General features: G+C 38.1%; 1 protein-coding gene across 2 annotated transcripts in view; it reads left to right on the top strand.

Moving 5' to 3' along the window:
* The window catches only part of LOC130930083 (nucleoprotein TPR-like), a 40,555-nt gene that overhangs the window by 354 nt on the left and 20,573 nt on the right, over positions 1-19,628 (top strand). For both annotated transcript variants that reach the window (XM_057857798.1, XM_057857797.1), the window contains exons 2-32: positions 332-436; positions 581-645; positions 713-803; positions 923-1,026; positions 1,393-1,557; positions 2,130-2,222; positions 2,486-2,566; positions 2,962-3,049; positions 3,515-3,652; positions 5,550-5,644; positions 6,134-6,331; positions 6,428-6,535; positions 6,718-6,935; positions 7,315-7,478; positions 8,983-9,095; positions 9,182-9,330; positions 9,430-9,592; positions 9,854-9,988; positions 10,320-10,460; positions 10,559-10,742; positions 10,829-11,016; positions 11,097-11,237; positions 15,098-15,214; positions 15,390-15,593; positions 15,671-15,849; positions 15,988-16,135; positions 16,336-16,473; positions 16,866-16,997; positions 17,296-17,426; positions 19,025-19,235; positions 19,329-19,460. In XM_057857798.1, the coding sequence (XP_057713781.1) occupies positions 332-436; positions 581-645; positions 713-803; positions 923-1,026; positions 1,393-1,557; positions 2,130-2,222; positions 2,486-2,566; positions 2,962-3,049; positions 3,515-3,652; positions 5,550-5,644; positions 6,134-6,331; positions 6,428-6,535; positions 6,718-6,935; positions 7,315-7,478; positions 8,983-9,095; positions 9,182-9,330; positions 9,430-9,592; positions 9,854-9,988; positions 10,320-10,460; positions 10,559-10,742; positions 10,829-11,016; positions 11,097-11,237; positions 15,098-15,214; positions 15,390-15,593; positions 15,671-15,849; positions 15,988-16,135; positions 16,336-16,473; positions 16,866-16,997; positions 17,296-17,426; positions 19,025-19,235; positions 19,329-19,460 (4,319 nt within the window). The remainder of the gene's footprint in view (positions 1-331; positions 437-580; positions 646-712; positions 804-922; positions 1,027-1,392; positions 1,558-2,129; positions 2,223-2,485; positions 2,567-2,961; positions 3,050-3,514; positions 3,653-5,549; positions 5,645-6,133; positions 6,332-6,427; positions 6,536-6,717; positions 6,936-7,314; positions 7,479-8,982; positions 9,096-9,181; positions 9,331-9,429; positions 9,593-9,853; positions 9,989-10,319; positions 10,461-10,558; positions 10,743-10,828; positions 11,017-11,096; positions 11,238-15,097; positions 15,215-15,389; positions 15,594-15,670; positions 15,850-15,987; positions 16,136-16,335; positions 16,474-16,865; positions 16,998-17,295; positions 17,427-19,024; positions 19,236-19,328; positions 19,461-19,628) is intronic.

Here is a 19,628-nt window from a genome sequence, read left to right as displayed (position 1 = left end):
GTATATATTTTATTGGATTGGGGGGATGTGTGGCGCCATCACCGGCTAACAATAGCTACATTGCTAACTTGGTTGACAGCTTTATGTAAAAGTCAACAACAACAAAAAACTTCGAGACATAATTTTGTTTACGGTCGGTGTGTATATGGCGACATTGAGTATACTTAAAGGTAGCTTGATACAATAATTATAAAGGTTTGCCATGTTAGGAAATGTTTGTGACAATGCCAGTTTAATTTAGCTAAACGAATTATATGGGATTCTACCACTGACAATACTGGTTTATGTGTGGCGTTGACATCACTCGTGGTTCCTTCATTTTGTTCAACAGAACAACAGTTCTTTGACATTGATAAGAAACTTGGAGAAAGTCAGGAACAGATCCTGTGTGCCACTCGAGACCTGCAGACACTCAAGGAGGAAAATAAAAAGCTAAGTAAGTTTTCGCTCGAACTAAAATGTAGCTCTGAATTTTACTTGTTTCAAGTCAACTGCCATAGCTTTATTTCAACTTTAAATGGTCATCTCTAAATGCTGACCTATGCAAATTGATAATTGCTCTTTTAATTTTGTTGTACAGATGAAGAGCTGAGTGTTCTAAAGGGAATTGAAGGAGATACTTCTGAGGTGAAAACCGAGCAACAGGTATTTGTCAAGATTATTGAAGTTCTCTTAAAGCAGCTTTGTCAGAAATGTGTGTGTTTAAGCGCAGCAGTCCAAATCGAAGTATGAGCTCGAGGCGGAAAAAAGAGAACTGGCACGGTTGCTGGAGAAGAGAACTCAAGAGGTGGAAAACCTGACTGGTATGATTGCAAACCTCACAAACATTGGTGCACTCAATGAAGGACTATTCATGTACGTATGAGTAATTGAATAATTAAATACAATTTTCATTTTTATGGCCTCTTTTATGGCATTTTAGAAGATGCAAAGCGCTTAAATGAGAGACTGGTGGAGACCAACAAAGTCAAGGTGGAGCTGCAGTTAAAACTGGATGAGCTCCAGTCCTCACAGGCCTCTGTTCAGGTATACAGGGGAAAAAAATATTGCTCAATCTGGAAGCTAATGTCTGACTATTTTTAGTGCCATCACGTTAGATGTCTAAAAATGCTTGCTTCAACATATGAAAATAAAATGAAACCTAGAGTTAACACAGGAAAAGACAGACTGTGCTTGTTTCATGTTTGCACCATGTAACACATCATTTGAACACTATTGTCACACCTTCATGTCTAGTTCATGCATCATTTATTTAGAATTATCATGACCAGAACACATGTTAGGATTTTCTCAAGGTAATATTGGGGAACTCCTTACCTGTTCTTTTGCTTTGCCAATAATACCCTAGTGCTCTAATGCTAGAATATGTGCTGCTTTTGCCTGTTCCTGTAGCACCGGGAGAAGCGCATGGAGCAGGAAAAGGAGTTGCTGGATAAAAAAATCGAATGGTTGACTGCAGAACTGAAGACCAAAACTGAAGAACTATTGAACTCAAACAGAGAAACTGGCAAAGAGATACTGGTGCTCAAGGGTAATCTGAAAAGCAAGACTGAGCAGGTAACAGTGAAACAATGCAGTTAAATGAAGAAACAAAAATAAAGCCACGATGTATGTCATCTACATTTACCATAAAATGCACATTTTATAGAGACCATGTCAGTAAATGAATAGAAAATTAATGAAGATAAAATGCAGATAGCCAGTGGCCAATTAAATAGCATTCAAAATATCTGGTAATATAAGCATAGGGCTCAACATTTCGGGAATTAAGATGTTATGACGAACACACCACTGGATGCAGTTACAGCTTAGGTCAGGTGTAACTGCTATAATTAATTATGGATTTTTAAAAAAATCATTTTAAGTAACTAAAGCTTTCGTTGACTGTAGAATTGTGTGACTGAATGAACTTGAAGTGAGCTAAAATGCTTCATTTCAGTATGATGAGATGATAAATTACAAAAACACTTTTATGTAAATAAATTACTTGGGCCATTATTATAGGAAGGTGACAATATTTGAGTCGGCTTCAGTTAACTTTGCACTGTAAAATGTTAAGAACCACTGCTTTACATGGTTTCCGTGGTGCGATTGACGGTTTGTTTGTTTATTTATTTCCCCCCCAATAGGTGACCAGATTGGAAAGTCAACTCAGTTCTCTGAATCAGTCCAGTGAAAACCAGAATAAACGAGCTGAAGACTTGAACAACAAACTAAAACAGGTAGATTAACAAATATACATGTATACAGGACTCCCGACGTCTCAAAAATGGGACTTCTGTATGAGTGGCCAATAAAGTTGCTGTTTCCTTTTCTAATTTATTTATTTTTTCATTTAATAATAAAAATATAATATTGGAATATGACTAAGAAAGCAAATTGTAGAAAAAGTAAAGGTAGTCTGATACTTTCCAGATGCTCCAAATGATTATTATTGTGTTTTGGAAGTGGGACCCATTTTTACATTCTGTGTTTAACACTCTAGGCTAAGGATGAACTTAGTTCCATGGAGGAAAAATACCGGAATGAGCTCAATGCTCATGTCAAGTTGTCCTCTCTCTACAAGGTGACAACAAATATTTTGTTACATTCTATTTCGTGGATGTTTGCCCATCTGTCAATTTCTACAGGCTTAGATTTGTGTGTGTGTGTGTGTGGGGGGGGGGTAAACTTGTCTGTATCTCAGCTAACCGTCAAATTGGCTACAATTAATCGCATGGCAAATACAGGTGATGGGTAGATCAGGCATTGAGAAGAATAGTGGCACATTGGTCAAACTGTACTGATACTGTTAAGACTTGCTAATGCAACGCAATGTGTAAGATAATCTGTGCAAAATGAGGCTGAATACTGTAGTATATGAACTTCCATGATGATTAAACATATATAAGTCATAGAATTAAAAGAAAAAACAAAAAAAACTAATGTTTCTAACCTCATTTTCTATTCTTAAATTTGAAGGGAGTAGCAGCAGACATGGAAACTAAGAACCAAGAACTAAGCAGAGCAGTGGAAGAACTTAGCAAACTGGTTAAAAACACTGCAGAAGGTTTGAGTCCAGTTGATTATTATCTCCCTGATCGTTCTAATTTTATTTCCCTTTTCTAAATGGACTTTCAACATAAATCTTGTCACTTAGGGTCATATTCTCCCATTCCATAATCTTTGTTCTGTTCACGCGCGTGACGTGCATGTTTTTAGATACTTATACTGTACGTGGTTCTGTCTGGATTTCTGGGCCAAATTTAATCGAGAGTGAACATATTTGGAGATTGAATGATTTTAATTGATGAGAGAATGCATGCAGCTGCGTACTTTTTCTAACTTCCCAGTTATGGGAGAATATGGCCCCTATTGGATGGACACCTCATATCTGGCTATGACTGAGAAAATAAAGTGTGCGAAAAAAATTTGTCTGGTTAAACATGAACTTTATTCCCAAAGTCCACCTAAAACATATATCACGTCAGGAAAAATGTAACCAAATTCTTTTATCATATCTGTGTACTTGTAGCGAACAAAATGCTGGAAAAGAAGGTGTCTGATGCAGAGGAGCAAAAGACCCGTTCAGAAGTAGAGCTTAACGACAAGATCAAAAAAATGGAGAAGGAGCTGGAGAACGCTTCATTGAAAGCCTCTGGGAAATACTGTTGTAAGTAGGGCTGTCCCAAACGACTAATTTTCTCCCGATTAGTCAGCCGACTATTTTTACGATTAGTCGACTAATCTAATTTAAAAAAAAATTTTTTTTTTTTTTTTTTACTACTTTAGAAATGAAATTTTTGTTGAAGCTTATTATTTCACAAAAAACATTTTGGAACACCTAAATTCTATATTAACGTATAAATAAATAACATAAATATCAATAATAAATCACAAACAATGAGGTCAAATGATGCTGGCAACTAGTGCAAAAAAATGTACACGGAAACACTGAGACTTCACCTCTTTAACAGGAGTCAAAACAATTTTTACTCTTTTTGTGGTATGTCATTGTCTATATTGTTCTAAATGATAAAATGAATTGCAATGTCTCGGACAACCATTTTCAGAATACTTTGTGTGAGTTCAGATGCTTTTTCTGGTGTGCATTCTGCATTTTTGGGGGAGGGGAAAAACTGTTCAACTTTTGTTTGTTTTATCCTGAAAATAGATAAAGTAGAAGGCACACTGAAATGTTACCACAACTATTTTGAATGAGAGGCACACATACTCACAGAAACAAAAATTAAATATACAGTATAGTCTTCATTTTATAGTATACTACTATATGTATATACACAATGATACTTTATAATATAAAGTAAGTAACATTAGTGCAGTCATGGATTACAGTAAGCAGGCCAGTGCTGTTTCCATATATATTTTTATTATATTATGTATATACAGGATGTATGTATATATTTTCCCCAAGTGGGAGCTTCCATGACCCTAATAAATTTAATAGTAATTAAAAAAAATTAGATATATATTTTAATTATTTCATTAAATAAAAATGCACGTTGATACGACACACATAAAGGTAACTTCCATTTTAAAAAATCGTTAGAAAGTTGTATGGACTTACAATCTGTTAGCTTGTTGTTTCTTGTTGTCCTCGAAAATTATACTTTGGTGACGGCGCTTCAAGTGTTCGTTCATAGCCGACGTGCTACCGTGGTATGCGAGCTTAGCTTAGCAAAGAGTACACACTGTGGAACCCTCCATATTTTTCTGCCCTTTTTGGTAATTGGCGGTGTTTTCAACTCCTCGCCGTAGTAAGAAGTGAACCGGCAATTCACTTGGTTCGTTATCGTCGGTTCGTCCGATTTCCTCCTCAGGAAGGCGGCGGCGTGCATAAAAACACCGAGAGGCGTCGGATGGCTCTTTACGGATACTTTTATTGACCAAAACAAAAACGTAGGGGATGCAGCCACTGAACTCCGCGCTACCCGCGCACTTCCCCAACTCACCGATCTCACTCCCTCTCTCTCGCCTGCTCACTTTCTTCCTCTTTGCTCAATCTGACAATGCCGGTCACATTGAAATAACAGCGGCCCCCTTGGGGGTGTTAGTAACAACCGCTTGCCTCGCGAGCGCCTGCCATTCTAAACTTTATCCGCATGTAATTTTTTTTTTAACCCGTCATTACCCGTCGACGGTATGTTTTGCCCTTGACGCATTTACGTCATGGATGACGTCGACAACATCGACTAGTCGGGACAGCTCTAGTTGTAAGAGAAGATGACAAATTATTTTTCATTGTTATACATCAATATTTTTGTTGCTTGAAAACATGACCTCATCTGTAGACATGAAAGTAAATGGTAACTCTGCTCTCCGCTGCAATTCACTACCCATTGTCAGCCAATGTCATGTTTTTTTGTTCTCCTCCAATCAAACCTTATACAGTATAACATTTTTCATTTGTCAATGTTCACTTTATTCTTAATTTAGCCCAAGACAAAATTAAAGAATTCAATGGCAAAATTGTGATATACCCCACCATTACTGGCTCACCACCAGCCCTTGTCATCTCAACTAATGTTAAAGAATTTGTTTTCCTTCAGGTGCACCCTCACTGACTGAGGAGCAGCTTGAATCCATGTGTCCTTCTGCTGCTGCCATTGCTGCTATTGTTAAGCCTGGAATGAAGTTTTTTGATGTAAGTTGACCTGACCAAACCTGAGCTAACTGCCTCGCTGGGTTCTTTATCATCAATGTTAAAAATTCACAACTCACTCCAGGAAAAAAGATTGTCAATAATGGAAATCAAATTATGATAATTTGTTCCAATTATGAACCTGTCGTATAATGAAATTGTTGCTAGTAATGTTATACATTGTACAAGTAACTGTAGACAGTATCATTTATTTCTTTTTGCACTACTACACATCAACAGAAATTTTATTTTGCACTACTCTTGATAGTAATGGTAATGAAAATACTATTGCGTTATCTTTGCTAATAAAAAAAAAAACTTTTCATTTTATTTTTTTTTTAATTTATGTAATATCAAAAATGATATGGAGTATCAAGTTTTTTTTTGTTTTTTTTTAAGTCTATCGAGTTAAACATTATAGTGTCGTGACAATACTTGAAGTAATGGTATTCCTTTGACCGATTTCTTTTTTTTTTTTTTTTGTGCTGTCAGCTGTATAATGCCTACTCTGAGTGCCAGACTCAGCTGCAACTAGAGAAGCAGGAGACCAGAAGGGTGAGCAAAGTGTTGGATGAGGTCGTCCAAGAGGTGGAATGCAAAGCCCCTGTCCTAAGACGTCAGAGGGAAGAGTTTGAGACCATGCAGAGTTCAATGGCCTCCCTCTGGAATAAACTGGAACAGGCCCGAACGGTAGAGGCATTGACATTGAATGCATGCATTTTTTGTCATTTTTTTATAAATAAATACCTGTAACTTTGGCTCTAACAACTTGTGTGTCATTATTAGGAGATATACAGCTTACAGAAAGAGAAAGACGAAGCCAAGCAACATTGTGACAACCTGGAGAAGGCCAAACTGAGGACAGAAAGACTGTTGGATGATACCTCTACACAAGTATGTTGCATATAGCCACAAACAGCATACACACATTTCATTTGAAAGGGGCCAAGCATGGTAATAAGGAACATAAATATGGACTATCATTTGTATTCTAATGCTCCTGTTTTCTTACCCTTGTTTGTGTTTATATACTGTAATATTTTTCTCACTGGGGAATAATTTTTCATTCATTCCAGGTTTGTGCACTGTTGGTTGAACTTGAGGAAGCCAGAGGTAATCCAGTGACTAAGGATGAAGGCAGTGCCGCCAATATTTCAGGCACAGGTGCCAGGCCACATCAGGTTTCCTTCCGCAGTGTTGAGGAGCTCCAGATGCAAAACAGAAGCCTGCTGGAAAGGCTGAAGAAGCTCGAGGAAGAGAATACAAATCAGCAAATCCAAGCAAAATCAACACGGTAACAGTGCTATTACGAATACAAATTTTCATTTTTATATTTATGATTAGTTTACTTTTATTGTAGCACTTATTGCTTAATTTCTGATGGTTAATAGGAACACATCGAACTCCAAATTAATTCTTACTTATAATTTGAGCAATACAACTTTATGACTCATCAAATCATCACATTTATGACTCTATTCTCATCCTAATCATATTAATATTCTTAATGTTTTCAAAATGTTCCCCATTCATGCTGTATATTCATTTTTAGTTGGTAAATAAAAAGCTGGACAAATGGTACCATCACCACATACATCAAACGTAGCAAATGTTAAACATAATCAAATAATTACTAAATGAGTTAAATCTCTTGCCCCTCTATTTCTTTACAGTGTGTTGGAGTTGGAGACTAGTGTGGATAAACTTCAGAAAGAGTTGGAGCAGTTAAGCGAGCAAGGGAAGCAGCAGAAACAACTTGCTGACTCCAATGCTAGACAGAGAGACATGTACAAAGCCCTTTTGTCACATACCACTGGCTTCACCCTTCCCTCTCAAGGTGACATCTAAAAGTCCATTGCAGACCGCTTTATCTTATAATCATTCAAAGAATTAGTTTTGTATGTTTCTTACTACACACGTCGTGAGGTAAGAAAATGTTGCATTCACTAGGTTAAAAAAAAAAAGCAATCACATTACTTGTCACAGATTAGATTACATTATTAAGATTTGATTTTAACATGGTTGAGGACTGGAGATTTGCAAATAATGATGGCAACACGTATAACATATTTAATGGTCAACATCCAGTCACTAAAACAAAGGACAGAGTGTGAATCAGTGACTCAATTCAATTTCAATTTCGGAAGAAACTAACCTTAAAGTCACACTAATATCTTTTATCATTGTTTTTGGATGCCACTTTGCCAGGTTTGCGCGACAATTTGCGTCGAAAGTGCCCATAATGTCATTTCTCAAGCCATTTTAGTTTGTCCTTTTCTTTGCCTTTCTGAAGTGTTCCAATTTTCATTTATATGCAGCTGACTGGATCCAATTTGAAAAATATTTAAATTTCAACTCTTTGGTTTGATTGGGCTAATCATCAGTGGAGTGGGTGTGTTGGTGGAAAGCTCGTGGGCCTTGGCAATGCTTGTGTTGACCAACATTTCAGAGACGCGTCAATTACCCTTCAATGACATTGAGGTTCACAGTTTCAAAATTGTACAAAAATATTTACTCACTTGACAGTCCTGCTTCAGCGGTTTTCCGTGCATGCAGGATGGGGTATTTCAGTCAGTTGCAAGCTTTTACTAGTTAGGTGGGGGTTGAAAAGCACTGTAGTTCAGCAACCAGGCGAGGAGGCAGACTTTTTTCAAGTTGAAGTGCCTTTCGAACGACTAGCCGGCAATAACGGCAGAGTGTGGAGTTTACAGAATATTAGTTGTTTGAGAACGAGGAGCCCAGCGAGCAAGCAAAGGCATGTGCCTCTTGGCTGGATAGATGGCAAATAGAGGAGAGGGTGGCGGGAGTGGGAAAAAAGTGACAGACAGGAACTATTCATGCCACAAAAGTAGTGTACTAAACCACAGCATACGTATACAGTAGATTTAAATGCGGTATTATTAGGATTCCCGTGGATCCTTGAAAATCTAAGACATTAAATTTCTTTTTTATTTTTTTCTTCAAAATAACACATAAGTACAATTTTGTTTTGTGTTAATATTTATGTTTCAAAAATAACTTACTGATTTACTGTTGTGGAAGATCAGCATATCATCTTAGCGGAACTAACTAAACCGGAAAATGGTATACAATTTATATACGGTAGTCGCTTTCAGCCTCAATACACACCAAACATGCAAATTTTGTGTTACATAAATGAACCCCTGTCTACAGTGCTAGTCATTAAATCAAACACAGTTCATCATACACTTACCTTCAAAACTCGTTTAAACCCTTTAAAACTTCTGGCAGCAATATGCTGACGATCTCTGATGAGTTCAGTGGCTCCTATAAATTAATCAATCCTCTTGTTTCTTTTTCACATTTTTCTATTGCTCCAGATTTTGCTTACCCTCCACCCGCTCGGCCATCAGCCCCAGTAACTCGTTCAACGCCTCTACGAGTTGCTGCTGAGTCTGCACAAACTTCTCAGGCTAAAGCTGCATTAAAACAGGTTAAAAATCTTTTCAAATGTCGTGAAAAGATGTATTGCCGATAAATTAATCTATGTAAATCAGTGTTTGGCCTCTATTCCTCCAGCTAAATGATGCCTTCACCTTGTACAAGAAAGAAAAGGCAGAGAACGACAAAATGTTGAATGATTCCCATGACAGACTGGAGAGGCAGCTGACAGAGGCTCGCTCAAGTAATGCCAAATTAACTTCTCAACTGGAGTTTAGCAACAAAAGGTGGGCAAAATCTGTCAGGATTAGGATTCTTTAGTACAAATGAGAATTTTGTCTCTTTTTGGTAATGCTTCCAAGAATTGCTTTTTGTTTTCATGGCAGGTATGAAATGCTCCAGGAGACTGTCACAGCATTTCGTAGAGAGACTTCAGCTCTCCAGAACAGAAACCAAAAAATTGCTGCAACAGTCCAACGACTTGAACACATTGTCCATACTATGTCCCAGGACCTGCGGCAAGCTAATGAAAAACTAGCACTAGAAGAGGTAAGGAAGATCAATCTGGACTGAGCATTTACTGTAGGCCTGAAACATCACAAAATTTAATCCCTGGAAACTAAAAGAATAGAAAACTTCTGAAATCTTTTCCCTTTCAAAGGCTAATGCACATTTTTTTTTTTTTTTTACAGTTCACATTCTCTTTTATTGAACAATATACAACATTTTCTGAATTGACGTCCATGTCAGTTATGAATCTAGTTTATTGTTTGTCCTCTTCAACTGCTATTGCATTAACTTTATTCATAGGTGCGGGTCGAGAACTTGACTAAAGAGAGAGACATGCTAAAACAAGTGGAGAGTCGACTCAATCGAGAGAAAGAGGCAATGCTGGCAGAGCAACGTAACCAAAACCTACTACTCACCAACCTCAAGACAATACAGGTAATATCTCTTCATTGAATGCGAATATTCACAGACACAAAAGGACTTTGGAATGGGTAGTTCGGTCTTCAGTGCACCACCCATCGTTGTGTCACAGTGATATTTCAATTCAGAATTCAGATCGGTCTTCTCCCAGACAAACTTTCTGAAATGGGCAAATTATATCATGTTTTCTTGATTGTGTAATGTCATAGTTAAATATCTGGGCAAGCACATCAGAATCCCAACTAATTCTATACAAGTCATTCAAAAGTAAATTTTCCATTTATGTCTACTTTTATTTGTTTCTGCTTTTGACCACTTCTCCTCCTCCATTCTTATAATTGTCCAGTTAACAATGGAACGTACAGACACAGAGATTCGTCAACGACTGAATAGTAAGATTGAGAATCTGGAAACAGAACTGGCCTCAATGAAGACTCGACTAGAGAAGGAAGTAGCCCAGAGACATACGCTTGGACGTAATATGGACGTATGTATCCTTGTATGCAATTTGATATCTGAGGTTGAACAAAGCTTATGGATAATACTTTTTTTTTTTTTTTATCCATTTCCTATTTTTACATGTAGGCTCAATTAATAGAAGCTAAAAAACAACTTGAGTCACAAAACACCTTACAACTAAAGACAAGAGAGTTGTTGAAAAACTCTGAACAGCAGTTGGTTGCGCTGAAAGCTCAACTGGCTTCTACTTCAACAGAGGGTGTTAGCACCCCAGTAACCAGAGCAGCAACTCTCAGAACACCTGTCAGAGGTAACCAGTTTCCTTTATGTGAAGTAATGCCATGCTGTATCTGAAGTTGTAACCATTTATCATATTCCACCCCTGTATTTTCTCAGTGCGGTCCCCTGTTCAAACCACTCAGCAGGCTGGCCTGTCCGAGCTGGCTGAGGTCAAAAGTAATCTAAATGCTGCGGAGGAGCAGATCAACAAACTAGCAGAGCAGCTGAAAAATGCTAATGCTACCGTTGAGCAGTACAGGGCTGTAGTACTGACTTTGGAAGACAGTCTGAAAAATGAGAAAGAGGTGAAGTTAATGTCATTTGTTTTTACATACACATTCAAGCAGACATACAAATTCAACTTTTACATAATATCCAATTTCAGCAACGTGCACCTCTTGAAATGAGACTCAAGGAATCAGAAGACATCCAGAAGAAGCTTGAAAGTCAGATATTAGAAGTGGAGAAAAAGAATGAGCAAGCACAACAGGAGAAGAGGAAGGCTTTGGAGACGGTTGAGAAACAAGTAGGTCTTTCGCACCCTTTTGTAAAAGTGTGGAAAAGCTACACAACATTTTTTTGTCTATTTGAAAGTACGACACATCTGTTTTTAACACCAGCTCTCATATACTAATAAATGTGACGATCCAAACAGTGTTGGTTTTGACAGCCCTTTTAATTTTTGTCATAGATTTCATAATATATTGATGGGACGCGGGGCCGATTAATAGGGGGCCTATCTGCGTCAAAGCTGACCGAGTGGAAACACAAAGAGCTTTTTACGTCGAAAATTCTTGTGAAATAATGCTGAAATCCCTGAATTCTTTATAGATATGGACGTAAAACTGTCTCAAATCTTGATTAAAAGCAAAAAAAAAAAAAAAAAAAAAAAAAAAAAAGGGGGGCCGTTAGCATTTATTTTATGTAAATATGTCGAATGTGCTGCTAGTCTTTAAGCCACTGTGGCGCCACCTTATCACCACAAAGAGCTTTTTACGTTGAAAATTCTAGTGAATAAATGCTTAAATCCCTGAATTCTTTGTAGGTATGAATGTAAAACAGTCTCGATTCTTTGTTATAAGCAAAAAAAACAGGCAGTTAGCATTTATTTTACGTAAACATTGCGAATTATGACGCCTACGCCGGAGCGGTTAATTTCTCCCATTGATTTTTTTCACAACGTTTCAAAATGCATGCATGGTATGAAAAATATAATAATTACCTTAAATCCTTGAACAAATCACTCCTGAGACAATCATTCCTGTTTGTATATGCGGTACAGCTTTCGTACTTTTTCAACCTAAAACCGGCGTTGGATCGCTGCATGTGTTTGAGAATAACTGCGACCGACTTCGACCGACTGAAGCGGGGTGTGGGACGGCCCCCTACTTGAAGGCGTGGCGCAGTGTCTGGGCATTGTGCCCCGTCAAAATCATTATGAAGTCTATGTTTCTGTCTTAGTCTTTTGGACGAAAACACTAATTAGTCTTAGTCATATTTTAGTCATTTCAAAATGTGTTCGTCTTCGTCAATTTTTAGTCTGCAATTGTCAAAATATTTTTGTCTTTAAACTTCAAAAGTTTTAGTCCATGAATAAATCAATCGATAAATAATTGTTAGACATTGACAGACGATTACATAATTGTAGTCTACAAGGACATCACCGTCTTCCAGGGGCGGACTGGGACTAAAAAGCAGCCCTGGACTTTGACTCAGCCCAGCCCATAAGAATCGCTATACGAAGGGAAACACAGACCCCATAGGGGGGTCCGGGAACATGCCCCTCCCGGGAGAATTTTTTTTTTTTTTTTTTACATTTTATTGTAAAATGCACCAATTTCGTGCACTTTGAGAGAAAAATGAAGAAAATGTGTCTAGACTGTGACTGTCTGACTACGGGCGCTCAAAGTACTGCAAGGCTGAACTGGAGTTGGATTCATTTTCTGTACTAGCTCTATGATCAACCTGAATAAACAAATGAAAGAATTTATTTTTCAAAGCAAGTTTTACGTATCCAATTGATTATAATATATCTCTATAGATCTCTGTCTATAAAATGACTTAATTGTTTATGCCATAATTCAGTGGTCTCCAAACTATTCCACATAGGGCTGCGGCGGGCGCAGGATTTCATTCCAACAAAACAAGACAAAACCTCTGCACCAATCTGGTGTCTTACAAGTGTAATCAGTTGATTGCAGTCAGGTGCTGCTTGTTTTAGCAGAAACTTCATTGGTTAAACTGTCGGTACTCGATCGGTTAAAACAAAAACCAGGCCCCACAGCGGCCCTTGAGGACCGGTTTGGAGACCCCTGCCATAATTAATCTTGCCATAAAAATAATAAATTTCAATGAAAATACAATACACATTTCAAGACAAATCCTGTATACATAAACTTCATTGGAAAGTATTAACCAGAAAACAAAACGATATATAAATGATTAATAATGTATATAACATCAATTTAACTACCTAAACTTTAAAGTAAAACCATTCATTTTATTAATATTTTGTTATATTTCTTCTGAATTAATATTGCTATGCTGCGTGTGCATACATTGTTTTACGGCTAAAATATTTTTTCTTAGGAGAGGGATAGTAGGACTAGCATACTGTAACTTGACACGATTGCAAACGGGTACATCGACTAGCTGGCACTAACCCTTTAATTGTCATTTATTTGATTTAAAATGTAGCTACCTGATGGATAACAATTGCCAGTTTACAGAGCAAGTAACCCTCTTCATCCCAATTTACTTGCCCTGCGCTTGTCTGGGGAACTTCCAACAGTTTATCGTTGCCCCCTCCCTCTTCTTTTCTCTCTCCCAGCACCGTCTGCACGTCAGAGCGGCTGCAGCTCCCTCTCACCATCGCCGGGAGCTGAGCTGTTGTTACCCGACGTGGCCGTTGCAGCCAGACTGCTGCTTGCGAAAATATTTGTCGATTTATGACATTTTAATGCTTCACTCTCCAGTTTCTTTAATTTTTTCTCTCTAACCTTCTCCGCGCCACCCTGCTCTTTTCAGTTTTTTTGCCACCACCATCCATATTGTGCATTAACACTCGTCGCTATTTTGCTTCCACAAGGAAGGAACCAATGAAGGCTACTCTGTGCTTTCGTCGTTCCTAGTCTATCAGATTGGCGGTGAAAAACCAGGCGCATTGCTGCCACCTGTCGGATTGGATGCGAACTGTAGATAATCAGAGGATAGGGGGGATAAAAACAGTGATGCATAATGAATGGCGGCCGCCGGCCGTCCAGGGCACCGGCCGTTCTGTGATCCTCCAGAACCCACAGATTACCAGTCCGCCCCTGCCGTCTTCATTATGATGATACACACTTAGCAGGTAAACAGCACATTATTTGCAATTAACTAAACTCACCTGGACGCCACAAACTGTTTATAAAACATTTTCTAGGAGTTTAAGAAGACACTCACCGCGCTAAATGCTAGTGCTATGCTAACGCTACAAGTTAGTTTAGTGTGTGATGATCACTTATCACGGATCGTTAAAGGCTAAAGCAACATGGCAGATCTAGCCAAGATAAGAAAGCAAAACTTACCAAGCAGCACCTGACACATGTTTCACAAAAGGAGCCTGGACACACACGCTTACTCACCGCTGTGTGAGGCGAGGGCGGGGGGCGTAGCATGTCACATAACTGAAATGAACAAACACTGCTAAAATGTGTGCTAACCACACATACAATAAGAAAATGTCACATAGTGATGGAAATTAAGGCGAATTTCATCTCGTTGTAGTCTCTTCAGATGACAACTGGCATCCATCTCGTCATGTTTTAGTCTCCCAAGACGCATTTTTAGCGCGTCATCATGACGTCATCGTCATGAAAAATTTGTTGACGAAATATTTTTGATATCGTCATCGTTGAAGACAACAACACTGGATCCAAATAAAATAAATACCAATGCCAGTAAAAATGCTCCTCATGCTGAATTAGTGGTTATCCTGGTTCTCTACCGATGACTCTCACTTAGACCTACAAACTGGTGTCATCAGGAACCTCTGAAATTAAAAAATGAACAATCACCCTATCAAGACTGTTCGGATAACCACAACTACCACTAACAAAATTGTTGGTTTCTTAAATTTATAGATGACATTTTAATAAGTGCTGTGTAGAAACTGTCAGCTTGCTTACGTCCCAAGACAGCATTGAGTTTAAACTCTGCTAAGGGAAACTGCTAAAAACATTTGACTACACCATTTCAATAGTTATGGACTTTTGGGAGTCTTTGCAATTGCTTTTTGAAAAGCCTTTAAAAAGATTCAATCGTTTAATTAGTGAAAAAATGCGGACAGTCGTTACGTTACAGAGAAATGTAGTGTAATGCTTTGCTTTGTAATAATGTTTCTTTTAGGTGAGTGACCTGCAGCGCAGTCTTAAGGCCAGCCAAGCAGAGCAGCAGGAGGCATTAGAGAGAGCTGCGAAAGCTGTCACTCTGGAGCAGAAGGCCATACAGGAAAGCCTGCTGCAGGTCAGTAGCGAGCATACATACACATGGTTGTTACCGGCTTTAGTTATCTTCTCTGCGTTTGAGCGCATGCTTACGAGGCAATTCTAATAGCACAGTGTTTAGTAAAAATGCTAGAGGGCGAGTTTTGAAATAATTGTTTGTTTGGCTTTACTAAAGCAGTTTTTACCTTTCTTAGACTAAACAAGCTGGTGAGGCGCAAGCAAAATATGAGCGAGAGTTGATGCTTCATGCAGCAGATGTTGAGGTCCTCAAGGAGTTAAAGAAAACATTGCAAGAAGAGGCAGTACGAAATAAGGATCTGGAAGAGCAATTGAACAAATCCAACTCAAGCTTACAAGAAAAAGCTGCCGCCTGGACCACTTTGGAGAAGCAGCTAAAGGTAAGAGAAATAATGCTAATAAAGTAGGTAGTTGTTTTTTTTGCCTTTCCTATTGGTATTTACGTTCACTCCTTAAGGATGAATTGGCTGCTCAGAGTGGTCGCTGTGAAGAACTGGGAAAACAGAACACTCTCCTGCATGAACAAATGGACGAAATGGCTGCAAGGAGCCGTCAACAGCAACCGGAGCAGCAGCAGCTCAACTTTTCATTTAGTGAGGAAGGGAAGACGCTTGAGCAGATTCAAGAAATACTCAGGTATATTAAAGTAGCCTACCTGTCAAAAGACAATAGGAAGAGGCTTGCAAAGTTACCGGTTACATTGAGTAAGATGTTTAATGTTGTTCTGTAGCAACTAGCAACTAACTGCATTTGAAAAATAAATCAACATTGTAGGTTTGTACGGAAAGAGAAAGAGATTGCTGTAGCTCGAGGTGAAGCCTCTGAAGGAGAAGCTCTCCGCTACAAACAGCGAGTTGAACATCAGAACCGGGAACTTAAAGAACTTCAGGAAGCTCTGAATGCTGAGAGAGAGAAGATGCAGGTAGGAAATGAATCATGGATGGATGGAAATAGAACATCCAACCAATGAATAAAGCTGTCAATTAGTTTGGGGATTTAAAAAAAAATCTGCTCTGAAAGCTGTTTCCTCCAAAGAAGTAAAGAAATGAATCAAAAATTATATACCGGTATTCCATATCTTAAAAATAGGACACAAATACAGATTTTCTGTCCCGCTCTCAGACAACAGTGAAGAAGCTGGCTCAGAAAGAAACTCAGCTGAAGAACATGGGCAATATCAGCACTCTCCAAGAGACCAACAAGATGCTGAAAATGGAGAGGGAGAAACTGGGGCAGGAGTTGCAGCAAACACAGGCAAAAGTAAAATGATGCTCTTATTCCTGTTTTATCATGTACAAAATGTTTTAACACACATGCGACAGCAACAAGTATAAAGAAGACACAGTTGCCCTTTTTGAAAAACATATTAAAGAGGATGTATTTCTCTCCTTAAAACATTGTCATAGGTTCAAACAATGCTAAGTGAAAATTGAATGCTATTAACTCATTGGGTTCCAATTACGTTGATAGACGTCAAATTCGTTTGAAGTGGGTTAATGGTTCAGTGCCATTAACAGCAATGGCCACCAATTTATTTGGACTGGGAGATGCTGGCAGTGAATAATTTCTGTTCACCTGCATTCTGAGCCTTGTAGTTCTAGGAAAGATGTCATGGAGTTATCATGTTTGTCCTTTTTTCCTCTGTCACTCAGGTAAAGAAACTGGAGTCAAACATCAGCCCCCTGCATGACTCATTGGCTCATCTTTCTGACAGAAATGGTTCCCTGCAGGCTGATAAAAAGTTGTTAGAAGACGACATTAAACATTTGAAAGCCAAAATACAGGTAGGAACTTTGTTTCATTGTTTCACTCACTATACCTGTAACATAAAAGTATCGCATGCTTCTAATCATGTGTAAAGTTCTTCTTATGTTACCAAAAGTATTAATACTGAAATAATGACATTTTTGTCTCAATGAACTTAAAAATAGTTACTTAATTTCTTACATGATGCAAAAATCTGGGCCTTTTTTTATTCATTGCTGCATTCTTGCTCCAGTCAATCTCTACTGCTGTTGTGAACAAGCCTGTATTCCTCGATTTTGCACAGAACAGTATATTGCGTTCCCACTATCTCCACAGCAACTTGTTAGCCAACAGAAGGACGGTGATGTTGAGGAAAAGCAAAAACTCACAGCTGAAAGGGAAGCACAGCAGAGGCGTATCTCCCAACTTGTTGAAGAGGCAGCCAAGCTAAAGACTGAGCTAGCCAGGTAAAAAATAGCACTAAGATATGCAATTCACAAATTTATAATTCAGTATACAGTAATCCCTCGTTTTTCGCGGTTAATGGGGACTAGAAACCGCTGCGACAAGTGAAAAACCGCGAAGTAGGGCACCCAAAAAAAAAGTTTTTTTTTTGTGTGTTCAATGTATTTATTCAGATTTAGCATTGGAAAGAGATCCATATAAGACATGTGTTTTCACTTTTTTTCGCAAAGTATAATTTTAAAAAATGTACCGTATATAGAGAGTGATTAAAAAAGATTGACCCTATTTCATGATTAAATATTTATTGAAGGAAAAATAAAACTTATAGCAGCGTCACATGACATTTATAGAACACTGGGAAATCTGTTCTTTTATACACCCTCTCTCTCATTCTGATTCATACATTTTCTTCTGAAATATTTGATCATGAAATAGGGTTCTTTTTTAATCACCCTATATTATAGTAAGTTTTTTTAAGCACTTCGAATGTAATAATTATGATGTTTTAAACATTTTACTGTCCCACCGAATTATTTTTAAACAAGAATAAAGTAGTAGTACAGCAATGCTTTGCTTTATTAAATACTCCACTGTGTGAGTCTATTCAAATCCGCTCTGAGTTGCTCATTTGCACACAATGAGTTGCCACAGCAACTGTTTAACAAGTTAAACGATGATTGAAGCATGTGGCGCTTCATTTTGTGACTGACAGATAATTGTGATTGATCTTGCCAATCATCGTTAACTTTTAGGCCATGTCCACACGTAGCAGGGTTTTTTAAAAACTAGGATTCTGCCCTAATACGTCGGGGAAAAATAATTGTGTCCACAACTGCACGTTTGTGTAGAAAAAAAAAAAAAACTTCCACAGCCAACCACTTTCATTCATTTTAAAGTACATTCAAGCAATAAAATAGTGGTCCGAAATTCCCTTTGTTCAATAAGAAGCACAGCAAGAGTTTGTAAAAAAAAAAAAAAAAAAAAAAAAAAAAAAAATATATATATATATATATATATATATATATATATATATATATATATATATACTCCAAATGTAAAAATTGGTCTCATGTGTGATGTGAGGACAAAATTTGTCGCAGGCAGTGACGTAAATCTTCGGTTATCAGTGTCCACATGATGGTGCAACAAACGCAGAATTCGCAAATCTTCACCTTCCCCGTCGTTTTTAAGAACCCCGGTCTATATCTGCGTGCGTGTGTGGATGATGGGTCAAACCGTAGAAAAATATCTTCTTTTTGCCAAATACCCTGCTACGTGTGGACATGGCCTGAGAAACAACACTAGTGCACATGTCGTGCACTTCCTGACCGACTAACAAAGAGCAGGGAGTGAGAGGGAGACGGCGCGATCGGCTCGGGACAGCTTATCTGTACTTTTTTTTTTTTTTTTTAATTGGAAAAAAAAAATCCGCGATGGACTGAGGGAGCAAAGTTTGAAGTGCGAAGTAGCGAGGGATCACTGTATACTATATGCCATCAAATTTTGGTGGGTTGAACATACACATATATTTTTATACTTCCAAAGTTTTTGTTGTGCAGTCTAGTTTTTTAAAAACTAAAATGACATCATATATCGTCAGATCCAGCACCAGCAACAACTTGGCGCAGTCCCAGGTGAAAAGCCTTAGAGAGTCTTTGACCCGCCTAACAGCAGAGAGAGACACACTGAAGAAAGAACTGGGGACAAAAAATAGTGATATTCTAGAGAAGAACAAGACCATTACACAGGTTAAGAAGATAGGACGCCGCTACAAGACCCAGTATGAGGAGTTAAAAGCCCTGCATGACAAGGTGGGTCTGCATTTGTATTTTTTTATTTATTTATTTATTTTTATATATACCGGTAGTTGTGAACGGTTGTCGTAAAAGACCAATGTTTTGCAGCTGGTGGTGGAAACAGGAGCTAAAACACAAGGTGAAACCAGTCAGGTGGGACAACAGCAGCTCAGCAAGAGCCAAGAGGAGCTTAACAAGGTCAAAGAGGAGCTGGCCACATTGAAGGAGTCAATGCAGGAAGTAAGCAGCATTCTTTTAACTCTACAAAAATACAGCTCCATTCATCTATAATAAAAAGATGATGAACAGTAGTTTTAGGAATAAAACTCATAACTATGGACACCTGCAGGATGCTGTTCCAAAGGCATTCACATGCCGAGCTTAGACTACACGATTGTAGCCCGATTA

The sequence above is a fragment of the Corythoichthys intestinalis genome, chromosome 14 (genome assembly GCF_030265065.1).
Source record: "Corythoichthys intestinalis isolate RoL2023-P3 chromosome 14, ASM3026506v1, whole genome shotgun sequence".
In the NCBI taxonomy this organism is placed as follows: Eukaryota; Metazoa; Chordata; class Actinopteri; order Syngnathiformes; family Syngnathidae; genus Corythoichthys; species Corythoichthys intestinalis.
Note: the sequence above shows the minus strand (reverse complement) of the source record. Positions and strands in the feature narration are given on the sequence as shown.